Genomic DNA, 14927 nt, shown 5'->3' on the forward strand with positions numbered 1-14927 from the left:
AGTCCGCGTGTGCTGAGAGCGGCGAGATCGAGCCCAAGATGCGGAAAGCTGGGGTAGTTGTGTATGCGAGGTTGTGAGGTTTGGCCGCTGGTTGGTGGGGGAGGGGACATTCAAAATATGGGGCAAAGCCGCAGTTAGTACAAAGCGGACATTCGAGGGGATGGTCTTTGAGATTCTACTCCTTCATTTTCTTCGTGTCTACTATTATTCCACGTTGCCATCATAAATGTGTTTCAATTCAACGCAGCGGGCTACTATGCACAAAAGATACTGATTAATGTGCGCGAACAGCTGGTTGCGATGCACTTTGTGCGCAAGTATGCTAGTTGATCATTGGGTATATGCTGCTGCACCCGGCTAAATTCTATGCAAAAAGATTCACACGCCTGGTGTCAAACCATCCGTAGACTGAATCCGCCGCCGCGCTCTTCCTTGTCTCTACCTTGTAGAATACCGCTAAAGTCGACGTCGCCCAACAAGGCAGCCTGCTGCCCACGCACCGGCGCATTCGGCTCATGTTTCCGTCGCCGCTCCTGGCCAGCCTTACTCGGGAATGTGGGAAACATGCTCTCTGGCTTGGGCTTTGGGTCCTGTCGAAAGTACTCGTGCCGCAGCATCTGCTTGGCAGACGGACGAGCATCAGGATTGAGTGACAGGAGCTCCGTGAGCAGCCCCGCGCCGGCGGAAGTCATGCTTGGGAACCTGGCGCGAATCACGGAGCCCGTGGCGGCAGCCGTCTTGGGAAACCGCAGCGACCGCGCGTTGGGGAGCTTGCGGAAGCCAGGCCATGAGTCGTCCGTCGGAACGCCGCATAGCTCAAAGATCTTGGTCACCTGGTCCACCTCATTGGTGCCTTGTAAGAGAGGCTCTCGGGCAATCAGCTCGCCAAAGATGCAGCCTATGCTCCACATGTCGACGGCCGTGTCGTATGTCCTGGCACCCAGGAGAAGCTCGGGACTGCGGTACCAGAGCGTCACAACGAGCTGGGTGAGCTTTGGCGCCGGGTCACCCACGTAGCGGGCCATGCCAAAGTCGGCAATTTTGAGTTGGCCGCGGTTATTGAGTAGCAGGTTCGATGTCTTGAGGTCGCGGTGCAATATCCAGTTCTCATGCAAGTATGCCACGCCCGCAGTAAGCTGCTGCAAAAGACACTTAATTTCTGAAGCCAGGAACGGCTCAGGCATGTCATCCAATATGCTTTTAATGTCGTGCTCAACGAATTCGAGAACAAGAAATATTGAACTGTAAACGGTCAGAAGTTGTAAGAAAAATATACCGGAGCACGTACTTGTCCATCTTATTTACATTGCTGCCGACGACGACTTCCTCCAGCGTGACGACATTGCGATGCTTGCAATCATGCAGAATCTGTATCTCTCGTAATCCCGTCACAGGTAACCCGCTGCGGTCTGCAGGATCCAGCTTGAGACGCTTCAGTGCCACCACCTTGCCTGTGGAACGCTGTGTTGCGCGCGCGACCCAGCCGTATGTGCCCTCCTCGATGTCGTTGAGCTTGTCGTAGCCCTCGACGCTGTTGCTGCGCCCCCACGAGCCAGTTTCGAAGCGCAGCAATTTTACAGGGGAACCGTCCTCTTTAGCAGGTGCATTCGCCCCATCGCGCGTCCCTGGCTCTGGTGTTAGCCTGCGACGCTTCGAAGGGCGATCATCGTCGTCGCGTGAAGCCGCAGCGGCCTGCTTCTCCTGCTCGAGCTTGCGCGCCTTCTCAGCTTTTTTGAGTCGTTTTTCCTCCTTTTCTCTCTTAATCTTGGCCTCCAGCTCAGCGTCCTCTTCCGTATTGGCCCATCGCGATTTGCCCGCCCCAAGCATGTCTGCACGTCGGCGCTCGAGGCGCTACCAGCTATATGTGCGCCGTGGTAATGTGTCGCGATTTCCCGGAATCGAATCGTAGGTATATATTCCGAATCTCCCGCACCAGAAACAACTCGTTTGTCTTTTTTCGGCCACCACTTCGATCAATCGCAAATGCTTGCTGGTGAATGTAAAGTCAAAGATCGAAGCAAGCTGGTGGAGCTTAGTTGAGGCTCCCGTTATCTTATCGTGGCGCGCTTGCCCCAGGAAAGCACCTGACGTACGGCTTTCAAGCTACAAGAAAGTCACCATCCATCCAGAGCTTGTCCGTAAAGCCACAATCTTGTTCATCTGGCTAGAAAACTCAAGGGATTCGCCGGTGAGCCACTTGCTAATCCGTTTGGGTAACGAATCGCGATGCGCCGCGCTGTGGCTGCCGCACCACGGCTCCTGGCTCAGCGAACCCTAGGCATTGCGCGCCCAGGATCAAGCTTTGGAGCACAGTGCTTCTCGTCATCTGCCCTGCGCAGACAAGAAGAGAGGAAATGGTCTACGCCATTAGCCAAACAGCTTTTTGAAGCGATCTCTGTAAGAATCGCAATCATATTGCGAATATCTGCCTCGAAAGCTGCCGCTGACACCGCGACAGACAACTGGAACAGTTCCACTGGCGAGCTTCATGCGCATGTGCCTTACTGGTGATGTCGGAGGCTACTACACGGGCGCCATCGGGGAGGGCAGAGACCAGTTTGGCGTCAAAGGAGATTTCGTAACATCGCCCGAAATCTCCCAAATTTTTGGTGAACTGATTGGCATCTGGTTCATTGCCGAATGGATGAGCCAAGGTCGGCCCAAGGACGGAGTCCAGCTGATTGAAGTTGGCCCTGGAAGAGGAACTTTGATGGACGACATGCTTCGAGTAAGATGAGTGGATGGCACCTTGATGAAATCTAGACCTAACTTTGATTATAGACTATTTCTCGCTTCCCCGCCATGGCTAACAGCATAGAAGCCGTCTACATGGTTGAAGCTAGTCCCGAACTGAGATCTGCTCAGAAAGATCTGCTCTGCGGCCCTGGAACGCCGACGACGGAATCAAAAGCTGGCTATCACAGTACGGGAAAATACAACAATCTCCCGGTTGTCTGGACCCAGACTATCAAATCTGTTCCCGCGGGTATGCGCATCTCCACAAGCACGGCCACTGAATCTCACTGACACAGCCTAGAATCAAACAAGACTCCGTTCATAATTGCACATGAATTCTTTGATGCGCTCCCCATACACAGCTTCCAGTCTACCAAGATTGCGGTGAAGCCACCTCCGCCAAGGATCCCCGGCAGCCCTGTTCCTCCGGCTCCCTCTAAACCGCCAGCCGACGCCACCCCTAAGATGGAATGGCGCGAAATGATGGTATCGCCAACCGCACCGGGAGTCAGCAACGCCCAATCGTCGTCTTCCAACTTTAGATTTGACCCCAGCGACCCGCCCGCGGAGTTTGAACTCACGCTCTCGTCCGGAAGCACAAGACACTCCCGTTATGTGCCTGAATCCTCGCCTCGCTACCGCAAGCTGAAGCAGTCCGAGGGCTCCATTGTCGAGGTGTGCCCCGATGCCGCGCTGTACGCCGCCGACTTTGCCGCCCGCATCGGCGGCACGGAAAAGAACCCCAAGGCGTCCGCGAGTGGCGCGGCCCTCATCCTCGACTACGGCCCCGCCGACACCATCCCCGTCAACTCCCTGCGCGGCATCCGCCACCACAAAATTGTGAATCCCTTCTCCGCGCCTGGCCTCGTCGATCTCAGCGCCGACGTCGACTTCACCGCCATTGCTGAGGCCGCGACGCTCGCGAGCGACGGTGTCGAGGTGCACGGCCCCATTGCGCAGGCCGACTTTCTGGAGCTCATGGGCATCAAGGAGCGTGCGGCGGCCCTGGCCAAGAGTGCCGGCGCGAACCAGGAGGCGGCGGATGCCATCGACAAGGCGTGCAAGCGCCTGGTGGACCGCGGACCGAGCGGCATGGGCAAGGTCTACAAGGCACTGGCTATCCTGCCTGAGAATGACGGCCAGCGTCGACCTGTTGGCTTTGGAGGCGACGTGAGCAGCTGAGTGCGCGCGACACGGGCAGGCAGCTGCCTCTCGGCTTTTACGTGCTGAGCATCACATAATTTAATGAGGCCGTTTACACCGACTGTAATACTATCGCATCTTGTCAAGTCAGCATAATTCAAGCATTTAAAAAACTACATGCCTATCAAAACCAAATCGCAAAGACTAAACTTTATTTTCTACAATCATACACAAGACACCCAAAATAAAAAAGCGTCCCGATCGTGTGGCTTTTCTATTAATGCTTCCTCTTTTTTCGTGGCCTGATGTACTGGGTAGCGCACCTATAACAAAGTAATGGAGGAACAAAAAAGTCTGGTAAAAACAAGAACAACGCCCAAACAGCACATGATTATTTTGTTTTTACAAGTTTGATATCCTCGTCGCTTTCATCGTCGGAGAACCTATCGCCGTCCTCGCCAACAGCAAAAATAGTCTCGCCGTCGATTGAGTCACGCGGCACGCTGCGTGATGGCTTCTGCACCGAGGCGCCAGCCGTGGCGGCGGACGTGATGCCGCTTGTCTGGCCTGCCTGGGCGGCGCTCGTACCGGCACCTGCACCGGCAGATTTGGCACCACCGCCGCCGATATGCGCCTCCTCGTCTTCGTCCTCTGAATCGCCAGGCATGCCAATGTCGCCAATCTCAAAGTTGCCGTCGTCATCCTGGGCAATCTCGTCGCTCATGGCGAAGCGGCGGTTGTTGGCGGTAGGGCGCCAGACGTAGGCGACCCAGGCCACGTCGGCGAGGTAGACAATGTTGAGCCAGCCGTCGAGGACGAACCAGCGCGTCTTCCAGTGGAGCGGCACAAAGTTAATGTCGTTAATAGAGGCGAACGTGAAGCTGTTGAGGAAGAAGAATGCAAAGGTGACCACGACGGTGAGGAGGATGCACCACCACAGCTTCTTGTACATGATCTCCTTGGTATGCTGCTTGCGTTCGCGGAGATCCTTGAGCGTAAAGTTGAGAGAGTTGAGCGTCCACACGTAGAATGCAGTCAGTGTGCCTGCCAAGGGTAGAACAATGAGCAGCACATATGGGCCTGGTGAACATGTCAGTGGTGTCAACGTCGAACAGGAGCAGAAAGCAGTACTCACCCACACTCTCGGGAGAGACGAGCAGGCTGGTAGTGGCGTAGATGAGACCAAACACAAAGTGGGCAGCTGCGAGGTAGCGGACGTAGATCATGGTGCGGCCGAGCGTGGGCTTCACCACACCGTATCCCATGCAGACAATGAGCAAAAGGAAGAACGAAAATGAGTTTCTCCCAGCGTTGAGAATGGCGACAACGATAAGGAAGGCCTTGGCGCCAGCATTGGCAGAGCCGTGTGTGTTTTGGAAGTCTGCGAAAGTCAGCCTGAGCTGCGCCACGTTGGCCGTTGGAAAGTCTCATACCATAGAAGCCCCAAGTCATGAGCATTTCAAGAACCAAAAACACCAAGATTGCTGTGATGTAGTTTTGGACAGCGACTGCACTCCGTTAGAAAGCCGGCATTCAAGTCAGGCCAAGAGAAGCTTACGGATGTCGTGGCGATGCTGGTAGTAGAGGAAACCCCAGTACACTGCCATGAGCGCGTAGAGGATGCTCATGCCACCGTAGAACGGGAGCTTCGGAATCTGCGTGGCCGATATCTCTCCGAAAGCGTTGCGGAATTCGGCGACTGCGGAATATTCGTCGACGTTGAAGCCCTGGGTAAAGAGGCAGTAGTAGCCGGTCTCCTTGATGCTGTATCGTACAGGGCCGGTGGATTTGAGATGAATAGCCTTGGACAGGATAAAGGCGCCTGATTTCTCGGTCGCATTTTCTGCCAATACAAATTCGCCGAGATCGGTCGAGTTGCAAGCGCCGCTGTTTACAAAGTCTTGGCTGCACGGGACAAGATCCTGGGGGACGTGTTAGCAAGGGACGTCGTGAAGGAGCTGCAAGTTGTTGTGGTCTCGTACGTTTTCGCCGTTTTCGCCGGGCACGCCGACAAATTTTCTATCTTTCCACTCGAATATTACAAGACTGACGGTCGGGTCGTCTCCTTCGGGGAGTGTGTTATTGAGGAACTTGACGAGGATGAATGGATCGACCGAGCCGCCCCAGGACTTTTTGCTGTACATGCCTATTCCGTCTGTTAGCCACAATTTCGGCACGACTTTATGCATCGTGGGTTCGTACCAGCGCAAGTCTGTTGGTTGTCTCTGGACTGGTCCTGTTGAATACGTCAGCGCGGGAGCCCCTAGCTGTCGTGGCCGGTTGTCATTACTATGACGACCTCCAGCGCCTGGGTCGCCGTCCAAAGGGACATGCCCAGGGCCAGATAGCCAAGTAAGGACCGCATGGCTGTGGTCAATTATTGCCTCGGATGTTGCGTCGAAGCTTCGATAGATTGCGATACAATGCCGGCGGTCGTGGTAGTTGGGCAGTCGATGGAGCTATCGCTGTCGCTGGTGGCGCAACACTAATTAGGTATGGGCTGTGGTAGCTCGGACAGCTAAGCTTGTAAGGTCATTCCGCGATGCCAGCGAGAACCAGAGTCAGCGTGGGGGCAGTTCCAATGCGTTGCGACGGTCGAGATGCTGCGTCTGAAGTGGTAGGAAGGGTTTGGGCTCGTCGCATGCAACAGCTGAAAGCAAGTGATGTGGCAGCTCGACAAAGACGGCAGCGGGCAGCACGTTGTTGGTGAAGTGGGTCAGACAGCATGTACCAGCGCTTGGCGGGCGGGCAGGGCGGGCAGGCTGACGCTGCATCAGGCTTTATTAGCACGCTGGTGACTGGAGCAGTCTAGGTACCTAGGGACGGATAGAGGAAAGTAAATGGCACGTTTGAACATCAGCCACTGAATCCTACCTATCGATAACCTCTGGTGCCGCCAAAAATTGCTGCGTCTTGTGACAGTGACATAACTGCCCGCCTTGCACTCTGCACCACCACAGCCAAACTGTCGACATGGGCAAAGGCACAGACAAGCTCTACGTAAGACTACTTTGCATATTCAATCATCAATCCTGTGACTCGCTCACACTCTTCGCAGATTACCCACTCCGAGTGGTCGTCTTCCGACGCCTACTCCGCCAGCGTCGGCGCCGGTGCCTCGTCGCGCAACGGCAAAAGCGGCCTCCCCTTTCGCAAGCTGCCGTTCAACTTTTGCGCGGCGAGCCTGCAGCCCTTCAAGAACCCCGTGTGCACACCCGACGGCACCATTTTCGATGTCGAGGTCATTGGCGCGTGGCTCGAGAAGCACCCGAACCAGAACCCCGTCGATGGCGCGCCGCTGCAGAAGCGCGACCTCATCAAGCTCAACTTTGCGCGAAATGCCGAGAGCGACTCGCGCGGTGCGGGCCTGAGCGACTCCAAAGGCGATCTCGTCGACCCCGTCACGTACAAGGTGTTTACCGACAACACGCACATAGTCGCCATCCGCCATGGCACCTACGCAAACGCCTTTGCCTGGGACACGGTCGAGCGCATGAACATCAAGCCCAAGATGTGGCAGGACCTCCTAGACGACGAGCCATTTACCCGCGCCGACATCATCACGCTGCAGGACCCGCACAACGCCGCCAGCCGCAACCTGGATCAGTTCAAGTACATCAAGGACGGCGAGGGCGCACAGCTGAGCCGCGATCAGGAAGAGGAGCGCAACGCCAGCGGAATCAACGCCAGCGCCCTCGGCAGCATGGGTGACAAGGTGCTCAAGGCAAAGGCGGCGGTCGACAAGGCGCGCAAGGCCCGCGAGGCCGGCGGCGACGTCAACCGCAGCTCGGGGGCGCTGGCCAAGACGGGTGGTGCTGGTGCGGTGTCGGCGGCGGTGCGCGAGAGCATGATCAAGGAGAAGAAGCTGGCGGCCAAGGCGGCGGCGTACACGACGGGGCGAGCCGCCGCGAGCTTCACCAGCACGGGTCTGACGCCGGAGACGAGCGGCGAGCGCGCGCTGCTCACCGACGAGGAGTTTATGCTCAAGCCGAAGCGCGTCAAGAGCAAGGGCTACGCGCGTCTGGAGACGAACCTCGGCGACGTGACCCTGGAGCTGCACACGGACACGGCGCCCAAGGCGGTATGGAACTTTATCAAGCTTGCGCAAAAGGGCTACTACAAGGACGTGGCCTTTCACAGGAATATCCCCAACTTCATGATTCAGGGCGGCGATCCCACGGGGACGGGGCGAGGCGGCGCCAGCATCTGGGGAAAGTACTTTGACGATGAATTCGACGGACCCCTGACACACAATGCTCGCGGCACAGGTATGTTCTCTCTCCTTCCTTCCCTTGCACTCCCCACGCTTCTCTCGAAAGACTAATGAAGCGAACCAAAACAGTCTCCATGGCCAACAAGGGCAAAAACACAAACTCGAGCCAGTTCTTCATCGCCTACAAGGCCGTGCCGCACCTCGACCGCAAGCACACCATCTTCGGCACCGTCGTGTCCGGGCTCGACGTGCTCGCCAAGATGGAGGACGTGCCGACCGACGGCTCCAGCCGGCCCCTCAACAAGATTGTCCTCCGCGACGTCGCCGTCTTCGTCGACCCCTTTGCCGACTTCCAGGCGCAGCACCAGCAGCAGGAACGCGACGCGGCGCGCCGCCTCGAGGTCGAGCGCCAGGGCGGCGAGGACGCCGACAGGACCACCTGGACGGGCAAGCGCATCCGCGCAGACGGATCCGTCGCCGCGGCGGACAGCAAGGATACGGTGGGCAAGTATCTGACGGCGACGGCGACGACGGCGACGGCGGCAGGTGACGGGGAGGCGGAGGAGTGGACGGAGCCGGAGCCGGCGCGGAAAAAGATGCGTGGGACGGGCGGGTTCGGTAATTTTGATGGCTGGTGAATACGGTCAAGCTGGGTTTGGGTCATGGGAATTGTATATACACCCCGTTCATGTCCTCGGATGAGACGAGGACGACAAGGCGTTCAAGGCTGCACCAAAAAGAGAGCATATAGAATCACGGAAACGAGTATTTTACAAAAGAAATCGAGTTTTAAGTCAATGATTGAAGAAAATAATTAGAATTGGATAAATGGTATTTTATATAGTCGCAAGTGTGTTTGTGCCCGACCAAAAACACCGTGCATTCATGCGTGCATGGTGTGTGTAAAACAGCAATCGCTAGAGCCAACCAGTTGAAAGCGCCCAAATAACCAAAACACCCAAACACAAGAAAAACAAACGATAAAAAGTGTAATATTAGGAACACGGCGCATCCACTGGTAGATCAAACATCCAATGAAGCCGGCGCCGAGTCGGTCAAAATGGCATTCGCCGCAGTCGCGCACCTTGGCGCGCGATACTCTGTCATTTTTTGCCGCACCGTCTCCGCCACCTCGAGCGCATTCTCCAGCCCCGTCTCCTCGTAGATGGCCATGAGCCTGTTGAGTACATACGAGCGCTTCTCAGGGCTGCAGTTGGGCGAGATGCCAATGTTGTACAGCGGCCAGACAATCGACGTACAGGAGGCCGCCAGGGTCATGATGCGCTCCACATCGTACCACAGCTCGCCTAGCGGTTTGTCTTTGTGCTCAAATAGGGAAGGCAGCACGGCGACGACGGACTGTCCGTTTCGGCCCACGACTTCTTCGTGTGGCGTGACAATGGGCTCTGAGTCCTGAGAGCTAGAAGGAGGCGGCTGGCTGGGGCTGGCAGGGTCCGTACCCTTGCTGGCAGGAGTCATGTCTAGACCCGTGCTCGTGACGTAATCTTCCCATCGGACAGTGCCAAAGAACTGCGGCACACTAGCAATGATGGCGTCGCTCAGAATGTTGTGCGTCTTGATGGTACTGATAAGAAGCTCCTGATCCGCGGCTGACAAGCAGGACTCATCATTGACACTGTGGCACAGCTGCTCAATGATGGCTTCTTGAAGCAACATACGTGTAGACCGAATACCGTTCCATGTAATGGCAGCTATCAGACCGGGATATACGTGGCAGTTGCGATGCATGGCCGTCGGGTTCGCAGCTGGGAGTCTGATGTTGCGATATCTCCAAATGTCTGGCAAGCCCGAAGCCAGGAGAGCCCATTCCGCGTCACACTTGGCCAGTGTCGAGATTACTTCGTTTCTGCCGGTAATCACGCCAGTCTTGATCTGGTGTCGCACAGTCGTCGTCCTAAACATGTGGTCGATGAGGTTTCTGTTGGTCTTGTCGAGCTTGCCCATCTCCAGAGACTTGTTGCGCAGCTCCTCAATGACAGGAGGCGCCGGGATATCAGAGCGCATGCAGCTGAGGAGAACGCTGTAGCACAGCATTTGGAACATTTTGCAGCCGGCGGAGGTCTTGAATTGGTCGATGCCTCTGAGTGTGGCAAGAGCCGCGGCACCGTCGACGTGTTTTTGCCATGCTTCCATGGTCTGCGGCGTGCTGCCGGAAACGACTTCGAAAGTGCTCAGAAGAAGAACAGAAAGCATGGTGGTATCTCTGACGGCTTCGGCTGGGTCGCTCAAAGCTGCGGTAGTCAGGCTCAGCGCGGCGCCATAACTTCGCCGGGCCATGTCCATCATTTCTGTAGAGCGAGTTACTTTGGACAGGCCCGCCAGGCCAATAGCAACGACGCCGGCGGCGATGCTATCCTGGTTCTTCGGGCTGGGATTGCTGGGAGGTTTCCAAACGTCGTAGATAAAGTCATAGCTCTGATACCCAATGTCGTTTCTGGCTACATGGCGGGAGAAGAAGAAAGCCATGCCGCGTTCGTGGTACGAGTCCACAGAATGGCACGGCAAGAAGAGATCCGGATTGATATTCTTTGGAGGGTCCTTTGCTAGTGCCAATTGTTGCTGTTTCTCGCAGAGCCAGCCTTGCTCCGATGTAGCGCAAGTTTTCCGCCGCCGCGCTTTGCTGGGGGGAAACCGGGATGCAGTCTGTGTTTCTTTCCAATTCAATGGTGTTGATGCTAAAGCGGGCGATGCGGACTCGTCTGAACTGCACGGCGATGCAGGACTGGGAGAGTGCTTCCGGACTTCGGACCTTTTTCGGTACGTGGTGGCCTTTTCAATGACATGCTCGCTCTCGTCGCGGAACATGAGATCGACGAGGTTACGATAGCCAGGACATTGTAGCTGTCTTTTTTGGCACTGGCCGCAATGGGGTTCTGCTTGGTCACACTGAGCACGCGCGGTTAGAAACGGAGCTGCACAGAAATCTGGCATGCGTTGTACGTAGATCTACATACCTTGACTTTGCGTTTGCGGCAGTTGGAGCAGCCCTTGGAGGGCTTACCACAATACACCATTGCCTGATTTGCCGAGGACGCGACGAGATAGTCTTGTGCTCTCGACTAACGAGGGTATAGAGTACGGGTTAGAGGGAGGAATGCTGTTCGCCGGACGCCGATGGTACTTTTAAGCGCACGTCGGCAGCGGCTACTCTCAGCAAGGCATGCGACAAGTACTGGCCGCAGGTCATGGGGTGCAGGACAAGACTCAAGAGATCCGGCAGGGTACCAAAATTGTCAAGTCGGATTGCCCTGGATGCGATTCAGTGCGTACAAACCTTCAAAATGCGAAAACAAGGTGGAAAGGAGTTGCGGTGGGTTAATTGTCCCAGGGAGGGAGGGGCGTGGAGTGTTCGTATACACCCGAAATCGGTGTTGAGCTGAGCGAATGGGGCAGGCCCAGTGTCGAGACGGGACGAATTTGCACAGACAATGTCAGGACACAAGGACATCAAGAGTAGTTTGCAGCTTGAAAGCCGGCCAAATGCAAGACGAGGACGACAGCGGCAGGACGGCGAAGATGAAGCGGGACAAGTACGGTACGAACAAGAGGATGGCGGCTGGTGGGATTTGTACCTACTGGTACGTGCTGGTACCTACAGCACGCGAGTTGATTAGGGTGATGAATCCACTGAAGCATTGGGCAGCGCGCACCAAGACGCCTTACTGCTTGGGGCAAAGGCGGGGGAACTCGCAGGCTCAGCCAGGCGATTTTGCATTGTCGCGCTAATTTAGGGCGGTTTTAGCAGCGTCCTCCTCCACTACAGCGCATGATGTGCCCTGTAAACCCCCGCTGTGCCTGAGCCGTGCAGCTGCCTCGGCCCACTGGAGGAGCCTGGAGCCTGGAGCCTGGAGGCCACTGAAGACGATTTCCGGTAGCGCCCTGGCCTTGCCTTGGGCCTTGCTTGTCGTGTCGCAGATTGTCGGCCACGTCCCTTGCTGCTAGGTACTGCTAGTTAGTGGAAGCGCTGGCACCGGTGCAGCCCACTAACCAGCAGGGACAGGCGACCGACACAGTGGGCTACAGATATTGCATCGGTACCTCATTACCTACCCTTGCTTCGACGTTGGCACGCGTTTGCAATTGTCAACCTTGATACTTTTTGCTGCTAATTCGACGATGCTTCTACTGGTATTAGTGCTGCAAAGAAATGACACAGTAGTCTCCTCATACTCCACTGACAACATGCATCATCACAGGATTCCATCAGCCTTGTCATGCTCTCGTCGTTCAATACAACCATTTCTCCCAACTTCAGCTCGGTGTATTGGTGGGGGCACCGCCTGCATACCTGCCCCTGCGACCGGCCTCCGGTGCTGGCCACTGGGCTACCACAGCCAACTACCCAGCATCTCGATCGTCTTCACATCAAATAACCCAAGCACTCGACTCGAGGGCGAAAGATGGCAGCTGCATCCTCGCCTGACTACGCACTGCTGTGTCTGCCAGCCAGCCGAACCTCAGCATGGTCTGTGGTCAAGCCAAAGCTAATTGTGGACTAACGGTAGTCAGTTGCACGGAAGCTGCCCGTCATTCCAATCCAACACGACGTCCATGACGATCAAAGCAGCAATGCCGCCGCCCTCTGGATACGGGATGATCAACCCCGCGGCAGGCCGATGCCCAAGCCCTCCAACCCTCGGGCCTGTCTGGCACTCCGGTCATGCCTACCGTGCCGCATGCAAGAGAAAAGGTTAACCCACTGGACGATGCAGACGCACGGAGAACCAGACGCTTGCCATCTGACCGTAAAGCGGCGCTCAGCCATGTGTCCGATCTAATTTTGTCCCACAGCGAGAGCACTGACAGGGCTGAACTTTATCTCCTCCAAGTTACGATTATGCCTCGCCTCCACACACACGTTGCTTAGGCTGGAAATTATCATACGCATAAAAGGTCTTGGCTCTTCATCTATACGCTGGGCTGATGCCGTGCTCGTGTCGGCCTGAATTACATCCTCAAAAGCTTCCCAGTGGTGTTGAGACTCGTCAACGGCAGCAAAAGTCGAGCATGGTGACGATGTGGCTGAACGGCCCATGTCAGCCCGGCTCTCCAGCGCACGCAAGTTGGAATTTAGAAGCGTCGGTGTTGCTTCCTTTCCCCAACCCTGTACGACACTTTATTCTGCTTACTGGCGCTAGGATCTGGCCTTGTCCTCGATATAGGCCGTCATTGGACCGTTCGTCTATTACCAGCATGCGAATGTGGTCTTTGCCCCTGCTAGCCTCACCTACTAACCAACTACCTAGCAACTACCTGGCTGCGCGGTTTCGCATTGCCGACGGTCATGTCTGTTGCCGACCAAGTAGTTTGCCTCTGACTTGTTGAACAACTTTTTACAAGAGAAAATGAACAGTTCAAAAGTCGTTGACGGGCAAGCGGTCTTCTTTGCCGGAAGAAGAAAAGGAACAAAATCCACATGAGAAGAGGAGCGAACGGAGAGCCCCGTATTGCCTAGCAGATGCGCTCCTCTAATTTCTTGCCGCGGGCCAATGTATCCAGCGAGACCCGTTTTACGACTCAGGGAGCGATATGCCACAGCCGACAGCCAGAGCGATATCCGGATTCAATTGTACCTTTGCGAACGGGGGCGTCAATCTCCCATCCATCATGCGTTAGTACCGCTCAACTGCCCATTCTTTATGCTTTCATCTTTCTATAATGGGGCGATCAGTGCTCTCGCCAATGCCGCAACTCTCGGCACACGACCCCTGGCACACCCTAGGGCATAACGCTGCGAGACAGGCAATGTTGGGTCTGTGGCTGTAGTCGCATGCCGTTTCCCAGTCATGGTGTAGCGCGTTCCAGTTCTCGTCCCATTCACCCCTGAAATTGCTTACCACTCTTCTTCTCGGTGTACCAACCATTGTCATGAGGCGCACCGCTTCGCGAGGGCGTGATCACAGCCCAGGTGCCAACCGAGTCGATTTCCTAGGTACTGGGTGAAACGGACCGATATTCCACCGATTCTGGCTGCTACGGGTTGCACACGCGTCTCTGGGGCTGATTCAGCTCCGATGCCCGAAATGCCTTGGTCTGTACTAGCCATCGATGCAGGACGGCCTCAGCTGAACGCTGCCCGGCCCTTTTTTTTTTTTTTGTTTTTTTTTTTGCAATGTTTTCATGCTCTTCCGGACCAGGCCTCGATCTTTCGTAGGTGGCGGAGCTGGGGCGGCCCAGTACGGAACCGCAAATGTAACGGCCCGAATGAACGCTCTGCAGGTTCTGAGCTTGTGGCCTGAATACGTTTTCAGGCACATGGTCCGGGTATTTGTTTCGCTTTTTGTAAGGCTGACGTTGAATATCTATAATGATGTGCACACCTTACAGAGTCCACGTCGCAACAGTAATGCCCCAACCGTAGAAAGCAACGAGAACCTTCAGCCACCATGACGGGATATTGAAGCCCAACAAAGAAGGAAAGATGCAGACTGAAATATATACAATATGTACAGGTTGGTTATATATCTACTTCTATATACTCGTGAAAAGGGAACGGAAACAAATAACTTGGAGTAGGAAAACGACAGGTGCAGTTGGTTTGGTCGGTCAGGTTTGCAGGAAGCGGCCGACCTTCCAAAACCACCTGGCAAAGACATGGAAAGCAAAAAGAATTGGACAAGGAAAGTGGCCATCAGAAGCAAGAGGGCAGCTGCAGGTCAGACCAAGAAGAGCAGAGAGCTGCATCCTGTGACGCCCGCGCCCTGCGGCTGACGCCCTCCTCTCCACCAAGCCCAGGTCTCACCCACTGCTCAAAGGAGGAAGATGTTTAGTACTTCTCTGCCGCCCCAAGGCACATGTGAGAGCTCGCTTCGCC

General features: G+C 55.6%; 6 protein-coding genes across 6 annotated transcripts; 3 read left to right on the forward strand and 3 right to left on the reverse strand.

Moving 5' to 3' along the window:
* Nucleotides 1-392: 392 nt before the first annotated feature.
* Nucleotides 393-1827, reverse strand: LMH87_008146 (uncharacterized protein; the record flags this gene model as incomplete). Its single annotated transcript, XM_056195015.1, has 2 exons — nucleotides 393-1242; nucleotides 1289-1827. The coding sequence occupies 2 exons, from the start codon at nucleotides 1825-1827 to the stop codon at nucleotides 393-395; spliced, it is 1389 nt and encodes a 462-aa protein (XP_056057237.1).
* A 399-nt stretch (nucleotides 1828-2226) lies between these two features.
* LMH87_008147 (uncharacterized protein) lies at nucleotides 2227-3918 on the forward strand (the record flags this gene model as incomplete). Its single annotated transcript, XM_056195026.1, has 4 exons — nucleotides 2227-2397; nucleotides 2459-2728; nucleotides 2782-2986; nucleotides 3038-3918. 4 exons carry the CDS (start codon nucleotides 2227-2229, stop codon nucleotides 3916-3918), a joined length of 1527 nt encoding a protein of 508 aa, XP_056057238.1.
* Nucleotides 3919-3991: 73 nt separating this feature from the next.
* Nucleotides 3992-6244, reverse strand: LMH87_008148 (uncharacterized protein; the record flags this gene model as incomplete). Its single annotated transcript, XM_056195037.1, has 9 exons — nucleotides 3992-4017; nucleotides 4203-4233; nucleotides 4286-4959; nucleotides 5015-5260; nucleotides 5313-5387; nucleotides 5438-5801; nucleotides 5862-6025; nucleotides 6082-6115; nucleotides 6170-6244. The coding sequence occupies 9 exons, from the start codon at nucleotides 6242-6244 to the stop codon at nucleotides 3992-3994; spliced, it is 1689 nt and encodes a 562-aa protein (XP_056057239.1).
* A 608-nt stretch (nucleotides 6245-6852) lies between these two features.
* Nucleotides 6853-8730, forward strand: LMH87_008149 (uncharacterized protein; the record flags this gene model as incomplete). The annotated part of the gene is made up of 3 exons (XM_056195048.1): nucleotides 6853-6879; nucleotides 6938-8147; nucleotides 8222-8730. The coding sequence occupies 3 exons, from the start codon at nucleotides 6853-6855 to the stop codon at nucleotides 8728-8730; spliced, it is 1746 nt and encodes a 581-aa protein (XP_056057240.1).
* A 385-nt stretch (nucleotides 8731-9115) lies between these two features.
* LMH87_008150 (uncharacterized protein) lies at nucleotides 9116-11127 on the reverse strand (the record flags this gene model as incomplete). The annotated part of the gene is made up of 2 exons (XM_056195060.1): nucleotides 9116-10999; nucleotides 11068-11127. 2 exons carry the CDS (start codon nucleotides 11125-11127, stop codon nucleotides 9116-9118), a joined length of 1944 nt encoding a protein of 647 aa, XP_056057241.1.
* Nucleotides 11128-14534: 3407 nt separating this feature from the next.
* LMH87_008151 (uncharacterized protein) lies at nucleotides 14535-14883 on the forward strand (the record flags this gene model as incomplete). The annotated part of the gene is made up of 2 exons (XM_056195071.1): nucleotides 14535-14565; nucleotides 14630-14883. 2 exons carry the CDS (start codon nucleotides 14535-14537, stop codon nucleotides 14881-14883), a joined length of 285 nt encoding a protein of 94 aa, XP_056057242.1.
* Between the last annotated feature and the right edge of the window lie 44 nt (nucleotides 14884-14927).

The sequence above is a fragment of the Akanthomyces muscarius genome, assembly GCF_028009165.1.
Source record: "Akanthomyces muscarius strain Ve6 chromosome Unknown contig_16, whole genome shotgun sequence".
Taxonomy (NCBI): domain Eukaryota; kingdom Fungi; phylum Ascomycota; class Sordariomycetes; order Hypocreales; family Cordycipitaceae; genus Akanthomyces; species Akanthomyces muscarius.